This window comes from Cryptosporidium ryanae (assembly GCF_009792415.1).
Source record: "Cryptosporidium ryanae isolate 45019 chromosome Unknown contig_26, whole genome shotgun sequence".
NCBI classification, from domain to species: Eukaryota; Apicomplexa; class Conoidasida; order Eucoccidiorida; family Cryptosporidiidae; genus Cryptosporidium; species Cryptosporidium ryanae.
In genome coordinates this window covers 76,818-98,834 of record NW_027125525.1, presented here as the reverse complement: position 1 = coordinate 98,834, position 22,017 = coordinate 76,818, and the positions used below count along the sequence as shown (strand labels likewise).

The window sequence follows — 22,017 nt, the reverse complement described above, 5'->3', positions numbered from 1 at the left end:
AATTGGTAATAAACTAACTCTATTTTCTAGATAAAAAAGTGTTTATAAAAAGTCTATGTATTTATACTGAAACCACGGATGCTCTAATGCCCTTGATGCAGAAGGCCTTTCTTTTGGGTCAATAGAAAGTAATTTTTCGATTAAATCTAACAATGATTCATCAACAAAATTCAACATTTCCTTCAAATTTTGCGTATGAAAGCATTTTTTACTAAATTTCGTATAAACCCTTAATTTATTGGTGTTAGTTCTTTCGTATATATGACCATCGAATGTGATAAAGTGTTTTATTGTCGTAGATTTTGCTATCATTGAAATTGGTATTTTACCTAAAACGGATATCATACTTGCTAGCAACTGTTGTGTTGTTTTTACATCGATAAATAATGGTTTTCCAGTAATCAATTCTACTAAAATACACCCTACACTCCAAATATCAATTTTTTCATCAAAAGGAAGTCCCAAACAGATTTCTGGTGATCTGTAATACCTACTTTGTAAGTAAGAGTTTTTCATACTTAATGAGTGACGTATTTTTATACAGCTGCCCCAATCAACTAATTTTATATCAACTTCAGAGTATTGATCGGCACAGTTATCAAAATAACCTAAGATGTCAAATGAATCTATTGAATCAATTACAATATTTTCTGGTTTGATATCACAGTGAATTATCTCGTATTTTTCATGCAAGTCTTTTAGGCAGAGTAACAATTGACGAATTATCCTCTGAATTATCCCAAAAATTAAACCTTTGTTCTTTTTTCTATGAATAAGTTTGTTAAAGAACAACAAATTCTCCCCTAATAGTTCATTCACAATGTAAAAACTCCCGTTCTCAACTATAGTGTCTTCATAAATTGGAACAAAGCGAGAAATTGTTGAATTGCTAAGCTCTTTAGCTACACTTGCCTCGTTCAATGAATTTACAAAATAAGCTTTTTCCTGTATATTTCCTTTTATCTTTTTTATACAATGGAGTTTATAAGTTAGGATATCAACTCCAACATAAATATCACCAAAGTTACCATGATACAAAAGTTTTATTAGTAAAAATCTGTTTGCTAGAATTAAGCTATCGAAATTAATTTTTAAGAATTCTCTAAATTCTGTCCCTATTTCGATCTCTTTCTTTGTTTTGTATGGACTCATGCACATATTAATTTCGTCTTCATTGTCTAAGTCTGTTAATTTAAAATATTCATTATAAAGATCATAAAGTGTTGTTTTCACATTATATTTGCTAATTGCATTTCCTGTAGAAAAACTTATATTAATTACATTATTATATCTGTAACAAGAGTTTGTTTCTAGCTTTTTATCAATTTTTATTTTTAGTTTTTCACTTTCTACTTTTTGAGAAAATGTAGTATTTCCTTGAAAAGAAGCATTTATTTGGCATAAGCTACTCGTTGAATAATTTTCATCCAGATATTTAAATATAAAACAATTCAAATTATTATAAAATGCACAATTGAATGAATCTGAATAATTAATTTCAGCTTTATCGAGAGAAAATTTTGTGTCTTCAATAAAAACGACTTGTTTAGACGAGAATAAATTAAATTTTTCAAAGAATAATTTATAGAATTCAATTGGTAAATTGAATGAAAGAATTTCAAAATTTTGGTATTCTAAAATCAAACTTTTAAATTCTATATCAATAATTTCACCAGGTATACCTAAATCAATTTTTGTAAAAATTTCTTCCTTTATTAATTCTTTTAACCAGCTGTTCAACTCGTTTTCATTTTCAAAGTCAATAAAACAGTTTTTAATAAGCCCTCCCTCAAAATCATTTAAATAATATGAATTTGAATAAGTGATTTTCTTTTCTCTTTCATTTATTTTTTCCACAAGACTGTTAATTAAATCAAATATATCATCAAAATCAAATTTATACTCATTTGTTAAATTTTTTGTTACTTTTTTGATATTTTTTTCAATGTGTAGATTGACAAAATTCAAAATCTTTGTAGTCATGCCGTCATTATTACTCTTGCTTGCTTTAATTATATTCCATATTGTTCTATTTGCCTCTTCCCACATATTCTAATTTTTTTTTACTTTAAAGCCATATTATTCAAAGATCTTGTGCTTGCGGTAAATTGTATATAGTGTGCATAAGTATTTCTGATAAATATTTGCGATTCGGAACTTATTCTACTAGGAATAATTAGACTTTTATTTTCTTTGAGAAAATATGAAGTCCTTCTTTCATTAAATTTGTTTGTTTGTTAGTATTTTGAGTTTTCTATCTCTCTATTATTAAACATTTTTGAAAATAAATCATTCGAGTAAGAATTTGCAGTTGCTCTGTCATCGTGCTTCGATTCACCAATTAAATTTTTATCTTTTAAAAATTCTTTATTCGTTTCCATCCTTCCCATATTCAACAAACCACTTTTTCTTAATTCTGAGTGCCCTCTCGCCAAACTCATTGCCAGAGAGGCGACAGGAAATACTAGATTTTCGTCCTTGTTAGAATCATAAAAATTTAACTCTTGCCTTTTTTTTAACTTGGATTGCTCATATTCAGGTCTTCTATATATTATATATTTTCCAGTTTTGGTAAATCTTTTCAATTCTTTCATCGATTTTTTATTTGTATTCAGATTTGAAGATATATTAATATTAATATTTTCATTTTTATCACTCGTTTCTTGCTCTTGAAATTTTTCAGAGATACCAATAAAACATTCCTTACCTTCATTGATTACGTCATCTGACGTATCACTATTTGAATCAGGTCTGCAAATAGTTCTTTTTGAATATTCATCTTCATTTGAGGAAATTGAATTAGATTCTGAATCGAGGTAATCTGATGCAGGTGTGACTTCATTTTTCGATTCTTCAGAATATTTACCATTCTCTTCGTCATTATCACTTATTGAAATGCCCTCCAAACTGTTTGCTTCATTTTCAATTTCATTATTACTAAATTCACTTTTGTCACTGTAATCTTCATCTTCATCTTCATTGGCTTCTAAGTCTATGTCCGAATTTTCATCTTGGTTCTCAAAATATTCATCTTTATCATAATCCCATTCAAGTACTGCATCCCCCCCAGTAAATTCAATAAAATTTCTATCAAATTTCAATAAATCATCAATTTTGAGAGCCATTTCATACATTAAATCAATGGGAGTTGGGTCATCAATTAAACCTGGCAAAATAGCAAATCCAACTCTTTGCCCTTCATAATTTAAATCGGTTGCACACACTCTTGATTTTTCAATATTCAAGCAATTGCTTACTGAATTTTCGATGCCATCAACATAGTATCTGAAGTTTCCATCATCCTTAATTTTCTTAGAAATCCATAGCTTTCCAGTAACACTGCCATCAGGTAATGTTACTCTTCTTTTCCGAATCATTCTATTTTCTTTATCTAATATTCCAATATAATCTTTAGTAATTATCTGAGAGTTTGAAACAATAGAAAAGTTGGAATCTTCCTTTTTTTCAGCTTCAATAGATATTTCTTGGGTTCTTTTTGAATCACTTAGTGATTCTTTGTTTAATTCAGTTGAGTTACTTTTTATAAGAATTTCGCTTTCTTTTTTAATTAAAACAACTTTATCGGTACTGCTTCTCTTTAACTTTTCTTGATTTTTAAACCTTTCTTTTTCCCTTTGCTCTAAAATTTTTTTCTTCTCTCTTTCACTTATTTTTTGAGTAACAAGAATAAATACTCTACTGCAATATGTATTGTTTGGGTATCCATATACAACAACTGAAATTGTTACTGTAAAAGACTTATCCCTTGAAAATAGTATTTCTAGCTTTCCAAGAATCGTTTCAGATATTAATTTTGGGTTTGTGTGGTTAAATGAAAGAGGAAATCCTAATACCCTATGCATATGTGGAACTTTTGATTCCAATGCACTTTTCCAATTATTTATCTTCAAACAAATGTCTTGATATTCTCCTTCCTCAGATAATTCTGATTGCTCCATTAAATCTAACCCTTTTTCCAGAAAAATTTCTAGAGTAGGATCTCTATTCCACCTCGTCCCAAGATTTTGAGCAGTTCTGTGTGCTTGAACTTCATAGTTCAAAACACTTTTTATTAATCTCTTTTTGCTCAAAATAGAGTTTTTAGTCGGAGTAGATAAGTATGGTTGAGAACGAAATCCTGGCTGATGAATCAGCGGAGAATTTGTGCAGCTTAGAAAAAGGTTGTTATTCCAAAGATCAAAAAAAATAGAACCTGGATTAACATTCTGAATATTGTACCATATATTCATTTCATTAAAAATTGTATCAATGCTTTTGTATGGTAGTTTCATCATTTTTAATGATACTTTAGAAACATCCTTTTGATCACCCTCATTTGACAGAAGTCTTTCTCTTTTTCTAAATCTTAAGGTAACTTCGCGTGCTCTCTGTTGATTATGAAATCTGTTTTTCAAACTATATATTTGCCCTGTTGTTAATTCCCAAAACTTCACTATCGTACTGTTCTCCGTTTCATTAAAATGCCAAGACATCACCCATGCATGGAAGTGACCACTATTTGTAGTTCCAATGCAGACAAAAGCTTGAATTTTAATTTTTAATAATAGAGAAGCATGTAAAAGGCAATGATCAACTACTCCTCCACCATTGTTCAGCAATGTAAAGTCAGGGGTGAACCAATAATATGTTTTTTTAAAAGTAAAACTGTTAGTATCTTCTTCGCTGCCCCTTTTCGCTGCAATGCTTTTTGTTTCATTATTAAATTTATCCTTGTATCTTTTAGGTGGGTCCCTAAAACTTGTGTTTATGAAAGGAACACACCTAACAAAGTGAAAAATTGCATTGGGTGTCATAATATTATTTGGAATAGGCATTTGATTAATAAATTGAGACAACATCAATTCGTTCCCCCTGTGATTAAATACAGAAAAAAGAAAAAAACGACCAATAATTCCAGTACCGAGTCTTCCAGTTAATGCTGTTTGTATTGTTATTTTATCTGAACTATATAATTTTGGTGCTTGACTTGGAGAGAGATCCAAACGACTTCTCAAAAAAATATCGATTTTTTCAGGTATACCATTATTTTTTGAGCATATTGTTTGTCTATTATTCGGTTTAATGGAAAGTATGTCTGGAGTTATAAATGCTTCAAAGGTTATGTTTGAAACTCTATCAGTTGGAAACAGAAATTTTAGTGACATTTCTTGTTCTAATAACCGAACTTTCAGTCTTTCTTTTGTCCCTGATGCATAACATATATAGAATCTATCTGAAATCGGTCTCTTTGTACCTTTAATATTATACATTGTGTCCCAAATTGTAAATGAAGTATACCCTGCATGTTCAGTCTTGGTGAATTGATTATTTTTCGAGGAAACCCATAAATCCACATAAATTTCAGCGAGACTTTCTAGATGAAATGAATATAACTCAGATATAGGTGGAAGTTGGAGTGGAAAGACAACATAGTCATCTTGTACAATATTGCTTGATCCGTTTCCATATATTGTAGTTGATCTGCTGGTTAAACCTTGGTGAGTAATTGAAGCATGAATTTGAAAATCCTCAATATTCTCAAGTGTAATAATGTTATCAACTTTTAATATTTTTACCATTAGGTATACCCTATCTTTAATAAAATTGACAAAATTTCCTTTTTGCCTTTGTTTTGGGTAATTAATAAATGAAATGTTTCCGGTTATTAAACCAAATTCCCATGCTGCAAAATTTCGACGTTCATCTGTGTTTTTAACCTTTTCAGCCAACCATAACGGCTCAGACAGTTTGGATTCGATAACTGTACTTGTTTCTATCAATCCTTTCAGCGGGATGTGTGTTTTTGCTTGTAGATTAATACTTTTGTCTTTATTTGTGTCAATTACCTCAACATCTAAGAAGCTATTTTCTAAATCAGCAATTGTTCCACGTAAAAATATAGACCCAATACTTTCCCAAATAGGCCAATTGGTCCCCCTCTGAATTGAGCTGAAGATCGTATATTCTTTTATAGGTGAAGGCCATATCAATTTTATTTTAAGTTTTGGACAGCAATCTGAAGGATGTATTTTTGCTTGATCTAATTCAGACTCAAGAAGTAGACTATCTAAGTTCATAATATTTTCTGATTCTTCATCTTTAATAATACCTAAAAGCTTGAGAAAAAGTTTCCAAATACTTTGATTGTTATAACGATTGTTTGAATCAAACTGTTTATTTTGATTTTCCAGTTTCAGTGATACTTCGCTTTTTATATTCTTCTCAATATCCGAAATATCAGTGTCCTTGTCATTTTCTTTCTTATAAGTAAGTTGAATGTTTTCAAATGATTTTTTTATCTGTTCCTTGTTCTTATTAAATTTTTTTTCAGACAATAGATTACCAAAAAAATAGGAATTTTCACAGGAGAAATTAGTTAGTCTTCTAATTTCACCCATTTCAGAGAAGCAATCACTATTCTGATCAGAAAACTCAAAGTCTATTATCTTTGAATAATTCAATGAACTTTTTTCTATTTGTTTTTCATTTTTTATACCTAATTTTTTATCAACATCTGCAAATGACATTAAGCTTTTTATTTCCCAGTGATCTAAGGAAAGCTGAAAGTCATATATTTCTTGGAAGTATAGATTAAAGTTAAATATATATGCCTTTTCTAATTTGTTTCCCTCAACCATTTTCATCAAATAGCAGGTACAGTTTAAATCTGAATTTGCGCATTCAATCAACTTGGTATCATAAATAGCATCAAGAGTGTTTAATCTGAAATTGTGATATCTCCAGGCAGAAAGTTTTAACTTTTCCTTTTCCAAGTCAAAATAAGAACCTCTATACTCAAATGAAGGCTGGAATTTTATTTTTTGTGGTTTTTCTTTTGTTAGTTTATGTATTATTGGGGTTCTAATTCTGTGTTTTAACTGTCCATTTGAAAGTATATATTCCTTGGACTCTGATTGAACTCTAAATTCGTCTCTAGAAGTTCCAAAATCAATCTCTATAAATATATTAACTTCTTCTTCAGTTAAATTTTCAATAGAAAGGTCCCAAAGTGCCACTTTCCATCTTCTTTGAAGAATCATAGATTTGTCATCCGCTATACAAGTTATAAAAAAATATATATTCTAAAAAAAAACTTACATTTACAGGCAGTAACTTCTTCAAAATCTAATACATCCGTTTCATCTGATAATTCTGCTTGATTCTCGTAGACATGATCTTCAACATACTTGGTTTTGAAGTCGTCCATTGTTAAAATTGGTACCGTTGCCAACTCATCTATGAATTGCGGAATTGATTTATCATTATTTTCCTAAAAATGTAAATTTGAGTCGAAAAAATTATATTTCAAACCTACTTTATTGACATTCTCGGTTTCTTTTGTTATTACAATTTCTTCTTCATCTTTAGTCTCTTTTTTCGCATTTTCTTTGGAAAACCTTGATTTTATATTTGAGCTAATAAATGAAAATGGATTTATCATAAATTATTCATAATAATTCTTATGTTTGGTATTGCTTCAATCTCAAATTTAATGAGTTACATTTACATGCAGACATTTCATGTTATTCTTTTAGATCTTTGCGGGTATTCTTAATTAGCGGGATATATTTATATAGACATTTTCCTTTTTGTAGAGTACCATACAAGACTATACAAGTTTACGAAAAAAACTTATAACAAGAAATATCAAAATGAACATTAATAGTAACATATTTGAATAGTAAATATTGTTTATACACAACATAATCCTGATTTAAATTAATAGCTGACTCTTGTGCATATGATAGACAAAAGGAGAAACTCGTATAGCTTGTGATGTGTTTGAAAGAGAAACAACAAAACTATAATTTCAAATATTTGCAAAAAAATATATTTATACTTGCTTGAAGATTATATATATATTTCATTGTTTTTGTATTTTTTTAAAAATCCCCTCTTAAAACCCCATATCTGCCGTAAAATGCCGGAGAAATTTTTTTTTTTGAAAACGTTATTAATTAGTTATAAATATAGGTTGTTAAAAAGGTTTACATCGTTTTTGTATTGAAACTAATTTTTAATAATACAAATAATTTGTTTGTTATTTGTGGCGAGATAAATGGACCTAACCCAAATACTTCTAAATTGCCACAATTCAGTTGAGTCGGTGAGAAAAAATGCGGAACAACAACTTCAAAGTGCTCAGGAGGCTAATATCGGTGAATATTTAACGTTATTAGCAGAAGAGTTGTTCAATGAGAACAAACCAGAATTGTCACGTCAATTGGCAGGACTGCTTTTGAAGAATTCCGTTTCTGGTGTTGAACCGAGACTAGATATAGAAAAGAGGGCAATGTGGATATCATTACCTTCACATATAACTTCAAAAATAAAGTCTCTCGTGCTTGAGTCAATACTGAGTCCTGTTCCGAGTGTTAGAGGAGCCTCTTGTCAAGTAATTGCTAAGCTTGGACGTTTAGAGTTGCCTTGCCAAAGATGGCCTGAACTCCTTCCATATTTAATTAGATTGATTCAGAATAGTTCTAATAATGAGGTATCAGCAGTTTATAAGCGTTCGTCTTTGATTGCACTTGGGTATTTGTGTGAGGACTCAAAATTATTGGAGAATGAAGTTTCATCTTTGATTATTTCGGAAGAGGTTAGTAATCAAATTTTAACGGCAATTGTCCAAGGGATGAGTGACGCTGATTCTGAAACTGCATTGGCTGCTACAAAGTCATTTTATTTTGCATTACATTTTGCAAGAAATAATTTTTCTAATGAGGCAGAAAGAAACCTTATATTTCAAGTTTTGTGCACTTTATGTGGTGCAGAAGGAGGCAAAAAAGAACTTCAGACAGCGGCATATGAATGCCTGGTGTCAATTGCAACCGAGTATTATGAATATTTGGGACCATATTTGTCTGTTATTACCCAAATGACAATCAAGGGAATTAAGGGCGTGTACGAACCGGTATCAATTTGTTGTATCGAATTTTGGAACACAGTTGCCGATTTAGAGATAGATCTCTCTTTTGAAGAAGGTGATTCTATATCTAACTCAATTTGCATGAATTATGTCATGCAGGTTCAGTCTTTATTAATTCCTGTAATGCTTGAAACACTACTTAGACAAAGTGATGACGATAGTGATATTGAGAGTTGGACCGTTGCTAAAGCTGCGGGTGCATGTTTAACACTATGTTCTCAACTTCTTGGAGACAATATTCTGGAACCAACTCTTGGATTTATTCATTCAAATTTCTCACACTCGAGTTGGCATAACAGAGAGGCAGCAGTACTTGCATACGGTAGCATTTTAGAAGGTCCGAGCCTACAGAAAATGCAACCTATTGTCGAAAAATCGGTAACGAATTTGTGCCAGGCTTTGAATGACAATGTAATTGCAGTCAGAGATACATGTGCATGGACTATAGGTAGAATCGTGACGTTTCATCCCAGTATTATTTTCCCACTATTGGGTCTGCCTCCACAACAGAATCAGGAACAGACTCAAACTGGATTATTTTCACTGTTGCTTCAGAGACTATTAACTGACGATTCACGTGTTTGTCGGAATATTTGTTGGGTCATTCATCAGATTGCTGAATCATCCCAAAGTGTTGATGGAGGGCAGAAAATACTTGATCTTTGGTTCCCCTTTATAATTCAGAGTTTGATACATGCATCCAGAAGAGAAGTTTCTTATGAGAACAATATGAAACAAGGGTGTTTTAATGCACTATCAATGGTGCTATCACATGCAGGAGTTGAAAATGATACAAATTTGCTGAATTTGACACATGAACTTATTATGGGTGAAGATATTGGTTTAAAATACTTAATGGAGAAAAATCCAGTTCCAAGGTCGGAAATTTCAATATGCAACATACAATTGGTTTGTGGAGCATTGTATGCACTTACTACCAGGCTTGGGAAGAAATTAACTCCTCAATATTCACAGATGTTACTCGGACTGTATTTCGAACTTCTTAAGCAAGGGGGTGCCACTGAAGAGGCTTTGCTCTCATTAACTTCATTAGTAGTAGTGATGTCTCAAGACTTTTCACCATATACAAGCGAGTGTATTTCTCTCATTATTCCATTCATTCAATGCCATGATGAGCTTGACACGTGTAAAATATCTATAGAACTTGTTGGTGATCTTGTTAGATCTATTGGGAAAAATATTAATCCGTGCTTAGAAATTATAGTGCAGACGCTTTGCGCACTACTAGCAAAGAGTGATGTGGATAGAAAGCTTAAACCTCTTGCAATTGTTGCACTTGGTGACATGTCAATGAACCTTGGAGTGGACTTTATTCCATTTGTCTCTTCAACTCTTCAACTTTTACAACAGGCATCGATCACTCAGTATAGTGATGGACCGGTTCAAAGTGAAGAATGGATAGAATATTTGGGGGAACTTAGAGAATCAGTTCTTCAGGGATATACTGGAATAGTTTATGGAATGAAAGATGCAAAAAAACTAGAGATACTTGGCCCATATGTGCCAAACATTGTTCAATTCGTAGATAATATAGTTAATGACTATAGTGGTGATTTTCCTAATGACTCAAATTTGAAAAGTGCGACTGCATTAATTGGGGACTTACTAACTGCGTTTAACGGACAGCTTGTTCAATACCTACTTTCACAAGACAAAAGGTCAATACTAGAAAATATTTGTAGTGTGGGAGAAAATTCGAGACATCCTGATGTAATGAATAATATTAAATGGATCAAAAAGCTTTGTCAATTAAGTTAGTATTGCCATATTGGATCCGTAATTAGGGTCTTAATAATATAGTAGTGATAATAATAAATTGTCTGATGTTTTTTTTGAATCTGTTATACAAAAAACGAATAAATACTCTTCTAGGATTTAAGTTAGATTTCTCTCTGAAGAGAGGTTTTCAACTTTAATTTGCAAGGACAAACAAAAGTATTGCTCAATTCAGCAACCCTAGCATTAATAATTAAAGGAAAAAGTTAGAATATCAAGGTGGTAATAGCGATGTAAAAAATGTTCTGTTATTGCTCTTTTCCTACCTTTAGTGTCTAGTTAGCCTCTGATTTAATTGCTACCCCAAAGTGTAAATTTTGCTATTTGTCGTAGACTACTTACGTAATGGCAACGCGCGGAGGTTATACTTGCGATCCTGTCAAGTAACTTTTTTTTTTGCAAGTTGTGCAGAACTATATTGGGAGTCACTTGGCCATATTTAAGGTAAACTTTGGTTCAATTAAGTGGTTTACTTGATTTGTAGTGAAAAATAAGTCAGGAAGTTTTTGATATGATACATCAAGTTGAAATGTCATCTGGTGGTCAATTAGGTTTTGTAGAAGAGAGTCAGGTAAATTGCCATGAAAAATCTACTGACTTTGTATCGAATAGCGAAAGCTCCAGAAGAGTCATGGGTAATTCAGATAATAATATTTCAATTTTAAAGCAAAATCCCTCTGACAACCTAAGTAAGCATAGGGGATCGGATAAGAAAAATTCAAAAAGCAATTCACTGCTAGTTACTATGTTTTGTTGTGTCGGTGGTGCTCCTGGCTTAAGAAATATTAGGATATCTTATTTAGCCACAACATTTCTGGCATCAAGTATTATTTTTGTATTTTTGCAGGAGTTGGTGTTTAGTAGCCTTACAAATGGTTATTCAATTTTAAGTATAAAAGATGGTTATTTATTTGGACCTCCTTCACAAATTGTGTTCGATATGGGTGCGCTTGACACAAATCTAGTAAGAACTGGGCAGATTACTCGCCTATTTTGGTCATTTTGGCTACATACCGGTTTCTTACACTTGTTGATTAATCTTTCTAGTCAGGTTATTCTCGGGATAATTCTTGAGACTCGTTGGGTTATATGGAGATATGTAATATTGTATTTTTTAGGAGGTCTTGCGGGTAATTTGGCCTCTGCAGTTCTGGATCCATGTTCAATTTCTGCAGGATCATCTGCATGTTTCTTTGCCCTCTTGGCTGGGATAATTGTTCTTCTTCTTGAAAATTGGAGAAACTCAGGTTGGCAGTTTCTTTATGTGCTGTTAGTATGTCTGGCCTCTTTGGCTGGAATTTCGTTGAGTTTTATGCCAAATACTGACAACTGGGCACACATTGGTGGTTTCGTAGCGGGACTACTCTGGTCATTCTCAAGCATGGAATCATTTCCGAGGAGATCACATTCAGGCAGATCAAGACCAAATAAAACATCTGATGTTGAAAAAGGTAGTGTCCAAGAATCAAATAAATACTTGGGATCACATAATGATTCTTACGACTCATTTGATGAAGGAAATAAGCACTCGTACTTCTATCAACGAATTATCCCTGTGAATTGTGCATGTAGTGGAGGTTTGCAAACTATCAGAGTAATTTCATTCTTAATATTGGCTTCAATCTTGACTCTTGGATTCATGTTTTTGTTGTACAAACCTTTCTACACCAGATTTAATCCTGCGTTAGGACATTTATCATTTTCTGGAATTCAAGCATGTAGTTGTTGTAATTCTCCAGAAGATGTATTTTGGTGCTCCAGCTCACCAACATGGATAAATACTTGCAACTCCACTACTAACAATTGAACTGAATTGACTCAAGACTGATTCATGATTTCTTAATAGTGACGAGTAAGATAGGAAAGTAGATAGAAAACACATGAATTAGATCACTAATAGTTAAATCAGAGCTAAGGTTAATCTATTGCTTCTTTAATTTTCCTTTTTAATATATAAAATTAATATTGGTACTGAGCTCCCTCAGTAAGAGGGTAACGAGATGTTAAACTCTGTGGTTGTGAGAAATATGTATAGGGAACCTCAATATTTCTACCTTGGGCAAAGGGATATGCCATAAATACAGGATATAGCGTTGTTTGTACGGTAGAAGTTGAACAACAACAACAACAAGTGTAATAACTGTGAGATCTGTTACAAATTGACTGGTAGTTTTGGGATTGACTGCGGAAGCAGACACCAGGTTTACCACAACAAACATTCCTAGACCCAGTGCAAATACTACATGCATTGAAGCCCATAGGGATTGAATTACACGAGCTGTTGTTAACTTGATGTGGACAATTATGATTTTGAGGTGTGTTAACATGTTCGTGTATCTTTTGAACCTTCGGTGGGCATTTATGCCTTCTAACTTCTTGGGTTGTTGTTGTCACCACAGCCTCATGACACCCAGAGTTAGTAATATAGCATTTTTGGGTAACATTCGGAGCAGATGATTGTGTCGTAACAACTCCGTTTCCCTCGCAATGGCACTCCGGAACTTTACAATTTGAAGTAACTAGTGAATTTGAACTATCATTTATACCTGAGGCTGGGCAGATATTACTTGATACCATTATTATAAAAGAATAACAATTATTCTCAAGGCTGTTTATCTAGTAAAACAAAATTAGATAGATATGTAAAAAATTAAAATCTACTTATACCACTTTCTATTCTCTTACTTGACAATTAATTTCCGCCCAAAATAGGAGGGATAAATAGCGGGACAAAAATTTGAAAAATTAGTGTTGTGTATTACAAAAATTGCAAATGGCATATTACACATTTATACAAATAAATGAGATCGCAAATTTTTTTTTGTTGGCGGTAGCGGTTTAGATTAGTTTTGATCAAAAGATTTTAATTAACGTCGAGGAAGAAGTAGGAGTGTGAATACAAATTACAAATATGAAAATATTTTCATACATAAAATATCAGGATGCGATTCTTGGAGCATTCTGGATTAAATCGATTGTCTGTAATCTTGAATAACCTGGATGTGGGTGATAGAATTTTAAATGGAAGACTTGAACTTTTTACTTGCTCAGAAAAAATGAGAGAAGAATGCGACTTAAGTGAAAGGGTAGATCGCGAGGTGTGTGTCTCACCTCAGTGGATTTCACATTCGCCAATTGGGCCTGTACAGCGACAGGACGTTCGTGAACTTCTAGTGAATTTGATAAGTACTATGAACCAGTGTTTTCCCGACTATGAATTTAGTATAATAAAACCAGACAATATTTTCAAAGAAAAAAATTTTTCAAATGTATATAACAATATCAATTACCACCTATCAAGTGTTGTTGAGCGAATTTATCCAAATTTTTTAGTTGAACTTTGGGAAAACATTAGAGATGCAGTTGAAATAGAAAATACTGAAATATATTCATATAGGTTAATGGGAAATGACGAGTTAGGCCCCTTTTCTGATGATGGATGCCTGTTTTCATTTGATTACTTTTTCTATGATACAAAAATGCAGAGAATATTGTTTTTCGCCTGCACTACAAAGTCAAAAATGAAAATATGTATTAAAAATAAGTCGAGTTGTAGTTCTGATGAAAGTGATGGTTTTGAAGGAGATATAGATTAACTTGTCTTGTTTACTTTTAAATATATTTACTTAAAGACTTTGTTTTGATTTGTAATTTAATTAGATATAAACATTCGTTTTAACATTAAATGAATTTTCATTTTATTGAATTTTCTGTCTATTAGTTGTTGCAAGTATTTTCAATTTATATTTATTTTCCCTTCCTATTCTCTTCAACATAGTGTTTTTTTATATATTATTGCATTTAACGAAGTATATCTATTTATATAGTCAATTATTATTTCAAAAATGATATTGTAGAACCATTTTGAATATTTTAAAAGTTACTTGATATGAGTTGTGTGTTCATATATATGTATATATGTATTTATATTTGAAGTATATTAAACATATATTTTTAATTAATGAGATATTTTGTGGGTGTTAAAACAATAAAAATATCAAGAGCATTTATGTATAAGGAAATTCATTTTTACACTTAATTTATTCCAAGAAATATATTCATAATATAAGCGATTGTCCAAAAGTTTTCCGTAGGTAATAGTATTAAGTACATACAATTCAAATTTTTTTAAAAATATATCATCTTATTAGTTCTTACTGTTACTTTTAAAATTTTTCAATTCATAAACAAGTTTTTTGAAATACAGAATGTTCATTACTTAATTCGGAATTTTTTATTTAAAATTTCTTTCTTAATGTTTTCAGAAATTCCAGAACATAAATATGACGGTGAGAACCTTTCATAGGTAAAATTTGAGTTAACTAAATTAAAAATTCAAAGAATTACTAATTATAAAGACGAATGTATGCTTGTTAATGTATTTTATTTAAAATCACAGATTCATTTTGTAATATGTTACAGTTCCTATTGCATTCTATATTTGTCCCTCTCCCGCCCCCAATAAAATACATGGTTACCGCAATCAAAATATAGCTTGGTATGCTAGACAATAATAAAGAGATTACTTGTAATATTATCAATGTATTAATTTATGCTTTTTTAAATTAACTGAAAAAGATATAGTTCCATTTAAGTTCATATACAAATAATCTTGTAAAAAAGCTTATTGAATTCAACAGTAGTTTTATTTACAAAAGACGAACAAAGTTTACAATGTATTAAAAAATGGTAATTTCAATGAATATAATTTCTATTATTCTTTAAAAAGTATTAGTTTACTGAAAATAAATAAAATCATATCAAAATTTAAAAGGGAAGTTAGACTTAATAATATTAATGATCGGATTACAAATTCAAAGAGGTATAGGGCATTTAATAAATATGAATTTTGCAGTCATTGATTTTTAATCTGAAAATACATATTTTAAGTAGAAACGATTAATTCTTTAAGAAATTATTTCGAGTCAAATATAATGGACATAAAACTAGGAACTCCATAAATTGGAGAGTCAAAAAACGTTTCAGTTTATAGCTTCATAAACAATAACTGCATTGAATATTCAATGTCATAAATTGAAGCAAATATTCAAAATGAAATGACTTCTGAAATGAAAAATAAATTAAAATATGTTTTTAAATCGTTTAAACAACAATTAACAATAACATACTTTTGTCAAAAAGAGGAATTAGGATCCAGGTCTTGATTGAGAAGGAACTCTGTATTTTTAGAAATAAGGAGAAAGAACTATCTTTAACATATGAAATTAATTATATATTAGAGTTATTGAAATTATTTCACAAATTAGTAAGATTTACGGAAAAAATTAAATTTTTAAGATTGTGGCCTATTAAACAAAGGAAATATGGATTTATCTCACCTCATTAGTTTGTCTTTGACAGGTAGGTTATTTTAATTTATTTTGATTTTTTTATTGGATTCTTATGAGTAAATAAATCTAAATTATGTTAATTTTATAATAATTAACTTTATTTTGGTGTGAAAAAATAAGTGTAATGTTAGATGGCTATATTTTATACATGAACTCGAACAGGATAATTTTAATGATAAAAGACAGGTAATGAACAAATGTATATTTCAAACATGATTATTATTTATTTTTATACTCTTAATATGAGTTTTATAAAAGGATTAGATTTAATATTAAACTTAATTTGTCTAATTGATAAATTTTCTTCTTAGACACTTGATTTTTGAAGAGTGTTAAATTGAAATAAGAAATATTAAACATCTAAATATTAAAATTAGGGTTTTTATTTACAATTTTAAATACTTTTTGTATAACATAAAATGGTATAAAATGACAAGGACCACATACATTGAGATGTGTCGAAATAGCTACATTTTAGTAGTTACAGCTTTTTGAGTAACTATGTAACCTAAAATTACTTGATTATAAATAAAATTAAGAGTAAGAAAAATAGCGAGTACAATATATAATATCAATGCTTCAATAACTTTCATGAACTAAAATTGTGATTTTCTGTTAAACTCATTGTTATTTTGAAGTGATACATCATTAAAAAAATTACTTTTATAAATGATAAAGAAAAATTTACAAATAGGTTTGACAAAAAATAAATTCAAATATTTTCATATGAATGATAGTTTGAAATCTATAAGTTTAATCTATCTATTTAACTTATTTTTGGTCTCGGTAATTTTATTAATCAATGTATATTTTCAGACGTCATTTAATAATTTAGCATTAGATATAAATTTAGACCTTAAAAATGTATCGTAAATAAGGGTACTTTTCATTATCAGAAAGGCTTGATTACTTTTTATGAACTTTAAATTCATATTTTCTCGTTTACATTTACTAAAATTGAAAAAAAAAGTTCACTTTTGTGTGCTGCAGGTTGAAGCCAATTTATGAAAGTAAAATGCCCTTGAATGCTTTCTTAAAAAAAAATCAATTGGAATTTTACAACTAGCGAACCAATGAAATTTTTTAATGAAATACAAAAGTTATATAACATAATAAAATTACTTCTCTAATTATTTAGTTAAAGAAACCAAAAAAGTTATTTCCTATTGTAGTTATTGAATTTTCATCTTCAAAATTATCAAACAAAGTTATTTCAGATTTTGGGCTGAGTTCACTTTCATCTATAATTACAGACTCTACTTCAATCTTGCTTTTAAAATTAGTTCTGGAAATAAAATAATCGATATAATTTTCTTCTATTTCTTCATCTTCCGGTATTCCTATATTTATAAAAAAGTTAGGATTATTTTTAGTTTTGAGATGCCCACTCGATATTCCAGAATTTCTGAATTTACTAGTTAAGTTAGGTTGAATTTTAGTTTTTAGTTCATATAAGCTTGAACTTTGCTTTTTTTTATATGGAACAGAAACTTCATGTATTTCAGAATTCACTTCATTGTCAAAATTTTGAGAATTTTCACTTGATTTACTAAAGTTTCTATATTCCAAATCCTCTACTAATTCCCTAAGTAATTTCATAATTTCATCATCAATTTCAGAGTCAGTATGATTTGATCCTTTTGAATTCAGTGACATCGTAATCCAGCTGATCAGTAACGCCCTCTGTTCTATGTGATTCAAAGATTCGAATGCAAAAATAATATTATCTTCATTTTTATGCATATTCTCACCCTCTTCAGGTAAGTTTTCTAAAGAAATAACGTTAGATTCAAAGTTACCTATATTTTCTCTATTTAATCCTTCAATTATAGAACAATCCTTTATTTCAACGAATTGAGTATTGTTCGAAGAGTTGAATATTGTTTCTATGGGATCTACTAAGCCACAAATATCAGGATCCTTAATTGGGGTAATTTTACGTTTAGACAAGGACGATGAAGTCGAACTTGCAGAAATGTTACTTGGTGAATTTTGAAGGTTATCTGAACTTATTGAATTTTTCTGACTTCTATTATGTGTATTGTTTATTCCATTATTATGGGTTACTTCTCTATTCATTAAGTAATTATTCAACTCATTTGCAGTTATAACAACATTTTTACATGAGGAAAAAGGCGAATCATTCTTTATTTCAGGAAAAACGTGTTCAAACTGTTTTGCAAGAGCTTTTACCTTGCCATTTGGAACAATTTTAGTTTTCCTTTTGTTCTTAGATTTAGAAACCTTTGGTCTTTGTTTACAGTTCGTACATATAGGACTGCTATAATCTCTGCATAAAATACAGTGTTTGGTTATATTTTTGGGATTCGATCTTCCTGGTGTAATTAGTGAATTACAATCACTAGAAATTACCGAATAACACGAGTTATTCTTTTTGTTTTCTTCAACGTTCTCCTTTTCTTTATAAAATTTATCTTCATCTCTATTTTTTGTTAAGAGTTTCTCAATTTCTGTTATTGTTTCTTCCATTAACAATATTAATATATTTAGGTATTTAATTTTTAATTCTTAAAACTTAAAATGAAATCGCACTTATTATTGACATATTCTATTTTATTCATCTAAGGAATTACAAGTCAATCACAGCGAAGAACTCTAGAATCACATCATAAATTAAATCATTTTCCCATAGCTTTTAATTTCATCAGCTTAGAAATTTGTCACAAGAGTATAATATTTTATTGGAATGGGTCCACATAAAGGATCTATTAATGGCTGTACGCATAGAGTTATAAATGACAACAATAATCACTTAACAAATAGTCAATTAGTTTGAATAACTGCAGGATAACAAGAACAAAATAACAGAAATAATGACAAGAGGTATATTATCAGATAATAAATTAATTTTATATAGGTGTGACTTGCTGTTACATTACAAATTATTTAATGTCTTATTTTCGCCCCCTCTTCACATATGAAAACAAGTGGGAATAAAAATGATTGTTTTCCGGTTAGATTTTTGAGTTGATTTATTTAATTAAGTAATTCATGAAATATGAATTTAGAAACAGGAAATACTATAATTTGTCACGAGTCTAACATTAAAGGTGAGGTAGTCATGGGTGAAGGATGTATTGTGAACCCGGGGGCTATTATAGATGGAGGAAACAAAGGAATAGTGTTAGGAAATAAAAATGTAATTGAGGAGTTGGTAAAGATTGTGAATAATACAGACAATAGATTGATTATTGGAGATGAAAATTGGTTTCATGTTGGGAGTCAGGTTTTAAATCCGCGATTTATAGGTAATAATAATTCATTTGAAATAGGTTGCAGAGTTAGTGAGGGATGTGAAATAGGTAATTATTGCAAAATTTCAATGAAAACAACATTGCCTTACAATATGAAAGTAGAAAGTGGAAAATGCATTTCTTTTGTTGATGATGCTATTGTAATGAGCGAAAATAGTGGGAATTCAAATCAATTTCTTGAAGATCAGATATCTTTTTTGCAAAATATCTTGCGTGGCAGTTCCATGGAGAAGAAAAATAACTCTTAGTTTTTCTGAAAGCCGAACGTATGGGATTAACCTTGGATTTCTGTTAAAATGATACCAATTTTCTATGATTATTTTCAAAAAAAAAATAGTAAGACTTTTTGAATGGAAATAAAAAGTAAGCGTTCATTGTCTGTATTTTCACGTATAAAAGACAAGTACAGAAAGAATTATGAAAATGTGACTTTAAATAACAAAATTAAAAATTCTTTCAAGAAAGGTTTTGGTACATTTCAAGGTAAAAAGAACGAAAAATTGATTTCATTAAAAGATGAGGAAGAAATGAAATTAGTTGCAGCTAATAGTGTGGATACCATTGAAAACAAAAACTTGAAGACTAGTTTTTCGGATAATATAATTGGAAAAAACGAAGTTTCAAATGACTATTATTTTTCTGATACTGGCACTTTAGACAGCAAGTTAAGAGGTGAAAAATTCATTGAGGCTCTTTCTTCTTCCGGATCTAGATCAGTAGATGACGATGATACCGTTCCAATAAAAAACGAATCCATAGAATTCTCAAACTTTTGTGATCAAAGTTCTAAGAGTTCTTCTGAAAGTTTAATTAGTGAGACAAGCTCAACTTCTAATTCTAATTGTTTAACCTCGACTACCTCAATGTTGAAGAGTTATTCGGACCTTTCTACCGGGTCTATTAAGAACAAAAAATCCGAGAATAGTACAGAAGTAATTTCGCCATTTAATACCGATTCAAATCTAAATTATAGCATAACTGGAGGGAAAAATGGAATTAAAGCTTCACAAAGGAGAAAATCCTCAGAAATTAAATTAGGTAGATCAGGTACCTATGGGAACAGGGACAATTGTCTTAGTAATGACAGTGAATATTCTGGTAATAAATTTGCCAATTTTAGAATCAAACAACCAAGGAGTGGGGAAAGAAGAGATATGAAAAGTGTAAACAAAGTTGTCGAGGTAAACTTTAAAGAGCAAGAACATAAACCTTTAGAAGGTAATTGCTTCAAATATGTTTGTGATGTTTGCAAACAATCAGAGTCATACCAAGTTGAAAAAAGCGAAGCAATAAACGAAAATCAAGGTTTACCTATTGCAATCTTTGTTCCTGTAATTTACAAAAATGAATTAAATTTCATCTGCGAATGCAATTGTAATTGCATAGAGTTTGTGGAACATGAATCTATGTGTGGGGAGCATCATATTTTTGATTATTATGTATACTAGATAAATAGAAATAATAAATTAAATTTGTCAATCTCCATAAAAACTTATCTCCTTTGACCATTTCTTATTTATATTTTCCAATATCTTTTCTTTATTGAGGGCTATGCGTGACAAAATCTCCTTGTTAGAGTAAAGTTCAGAATTTGAATCCGAGATTACATGAAAAATGCCCATTTTTCTTGGTATTTCGTAACAGAAATCCTCTAGTTTTTCAAAGTATTCAGTGTCAGTTTTCAAATCTATATGATCAAAGCTGAGAAAATTTTCAATTGATTTGCAGGAGATAACGTGAGTTATCCCATATGTCTCAATTAAAACGTTAGATATTTTTAGTGGGGCACTAAAAATGAGATCATCAACATTGCGGATCGATAACAAAGTAAGTGCTCTATCCATCATTTTTAGTATTGGAAATGTATTCCCGTATATTCTTTTAGATGTGTTGTCGTCGTAGAGACCTATTATTAGGCGACCACCAAATTTTTTTTTTGCGCTTTCAAACAGCCTTAGATGACCAATATGGAATATATCAAAACTTCCGTCGATATATACAACTGTGTCACTTTTACAATTCAAGTTCTCAATCCCAGTAATCCCATCTGAGAAACTTAATACCCTACTTGCAGTAATTAAGCTTTGGCATGGTGAAAAACCAAAGTCTAGAATCTTATCAATCTTGGTTCCGTTAGTGCTGCAAACCGTCTCAAGGGATGCCTCGATTTTATCACCTAATTCTTTATATGCAAGCATTTTTTCAATTCCAATACCTAGTGCAAGGAAAACTCGAGTGACTACGAAGGTTGTACTTACACCTTCAGTTCTATGAAATATCTTAAGTCTACCAGAAGCTCTCGGCTCTTTATATGGGTCTGACCCATCTGAACACGTTACAGGATCATCACCATGTGCAACAAAATTACAGCCTATTTTATCGAGAAGAGTCTCTTTAACAGTATAGGGGGTCCCAACAATTACGTCATCAACCCATTTACAACTTTTAATTAACTCACCACGCTCGTATTGGTTGTAGATAGGATAGCAGCCCTTAGAACTGAAACACTCTTCATCTGAATTTATACCTACAATTAATTTTTCGCCAAATTGCCTTGCTTGTCTCAAGGCATTGAAATGTCCTGCATGTACGAGGTCAAAAACTCCGTCTATAAAAATACTTGGGTTGTCTGACTTTTCAAATTTCATATCTTAATGATAAATAA

General features: G+C 30.5%; 10 protein-coding genes across 10 annotated transcripts; 5 read left to right on the top strand and 5 right to left on the bottom strand.

Annotated features, from left to right (window-relative positions):
* Positions 1–42: 42 nt before the first annotated feature.
* On the bottom strand, positions 43–2,049 carry FG386_001625 (protein kinase; the record flags this gene model as incomplete). The annotated part of the gene is made up of 1 exon (XM_067341018.1): positions 43–2,049. One exon carries the CDS (start codon positions 2,047–2,049, stop codon positions 43–45), a length of 2,007 nt encoding a protein of 668 aa, XP_067198089.1.
* A 188-nt stretch (positions 2,050–2,237) lies between these two features.
* FG386_001623 (uncharacterized protein) lies at positions 2,238–7,052 on the bottom strand (the record flags this gene model as incomplete). Its single annotated transcript, XM_067341016.1, has 1 exon — positions 2,238–7,052. A coding segment is annotated over one exon (4,815 nt), but the record flags the coding sequence as incomplete, so codon positions are not given.
* Positions 7,053–8,059: 1,007 nt separating this feature from the next.
* FG386_001622 (importin/karyopherin) lies at positions 8,060–10,708 on the top strand (the record flags this gene model as incomplete). The annotated part of the gene is made up of 1 exon (XM_067341015.1): positions 8,060–10,708. The coding sequence occupies one exon, from the start codon at positions 8,060–8,062 to the stop codon at positions 10,706–10,708; it is 2,649 nt and encodes an 882-aa protein (XP_067198086.1).
* A 547-nt stretch (positions 10,709–11,255) lies between these two features.
* Positions 11,256–12,533, top strand: FG386_001621 (rhomboid family membrane associated protease; the record flags this gene model as incomplete). The annotated part of the gene is made up of 1 exon (XM_067341014.1): positions 11,256–12,533. The coding sequence occupies one exon, from the start codon at positions 11,256–11,258 to the stop codon at positions 12,531–12,533; it is 1,278 nt and encodes a 425-aa protein (XP_067198085.1).
* Positions 12,534–12,685: 152 nt separating this feature from the next.
* Positions 12,686–13,303, bottom strand: FG386_001620 (cysteine-rich protein; the record flags this gene model as incomplete). Its single annotated transcript, XM_067341013.1, has 1 exon — positions 12,686–13,303. The coding sequence occupies one exon, from the start codon at positions 13,301–13,303 to the stop codon at positions 12,686–12,688; it is 618 nt and encodes a 205-aa protein (XP_067198084.1).
* A 365-nt stretch (positions 13,304–13,668) lies between these two features.
* On the top strand, positions 13,669–14,322 carry FG386_001619 (uncharacterized protein; the record flags this gene model as incomplete). The annotated part of the gene is made up of 1 exon (XM_067341012.1): positions 13,669–14,322. One exon carries the CDS (start codon positions 13,669–13,671, stop codon positions 14,320–14,322), a length of 654 nt encoding a protein of 217 aa, XP_067198083.1.
* Positions 14,323–17,211: 2,889 nt separating this feature from the next.
* On the bottom strand, positions 17,212–18,567 carry FG386_001618 (uncharacterized protein; the record flags this gene model as incomplete). Its single annotated transcript, XM_067341011.1, has 1 exon — positions 17,212–18,567. One exon carries the CDS (start codon positions 18,565–18,567, stop codon positions 17,212–17,214), a length of 1,356 nt encoding a protein of 451 aa, XP_067198082.1.
* Positions 18,568–19,096: 529 nt separating this feature from the next.
* Positions 19,097–19,600, top strand: FG386_001617 (uncharacterized protein; the record flags this gene model as incomplete). Its single annotated transcript, XM_067341010.1, has 1 exon — positions 19,097–19,600. The coding sequence occupies one exon, from the start codon at positions 19,097–19,099 to the stop codon at positions 19,598–19,600; it is 504 nt and encodes a 167-aa protein (XP_067198081.1).
* A 102-nt stretch (positions 19,601–19,702) lies between these two features.
* On the top strand, positions 19,703–20,800 carry FG386_001616 (uncharacterized protein; the record flags this gene model as incomplete). Its single annotated transcript, XM_067341009.1, has 1 exon — positions 19,703–20,800. The coding sequence occupies one exon, from the start codon at positions 19,703–19,705 to the stop codon at positions 20,798–20,800; it is 1,098 nt and encodes a 365-aa protein (XP_067198080.1).
* A 27-nt stretch (positions 20,801–20,827) lies between these two features.
* Positions 20,828–22,000, bottom strand: FG386_001615 (uncharacterized protein; the record flags this gene model as incomplete). Its single annotated transcript, XM_067341008.1, has 1 exon — positions 20,828–22,000. The coding sequence occupies one exon, from the start codon at positions 21,998–22,000 to the stop codon at positions 20,828–20,830; it is 1,173 nt and encodes a 390-aa protein (XP_067198079.1).
* Between the last annotated feature and the right edge of the window lie 17 nt (positions 22,001–22,017).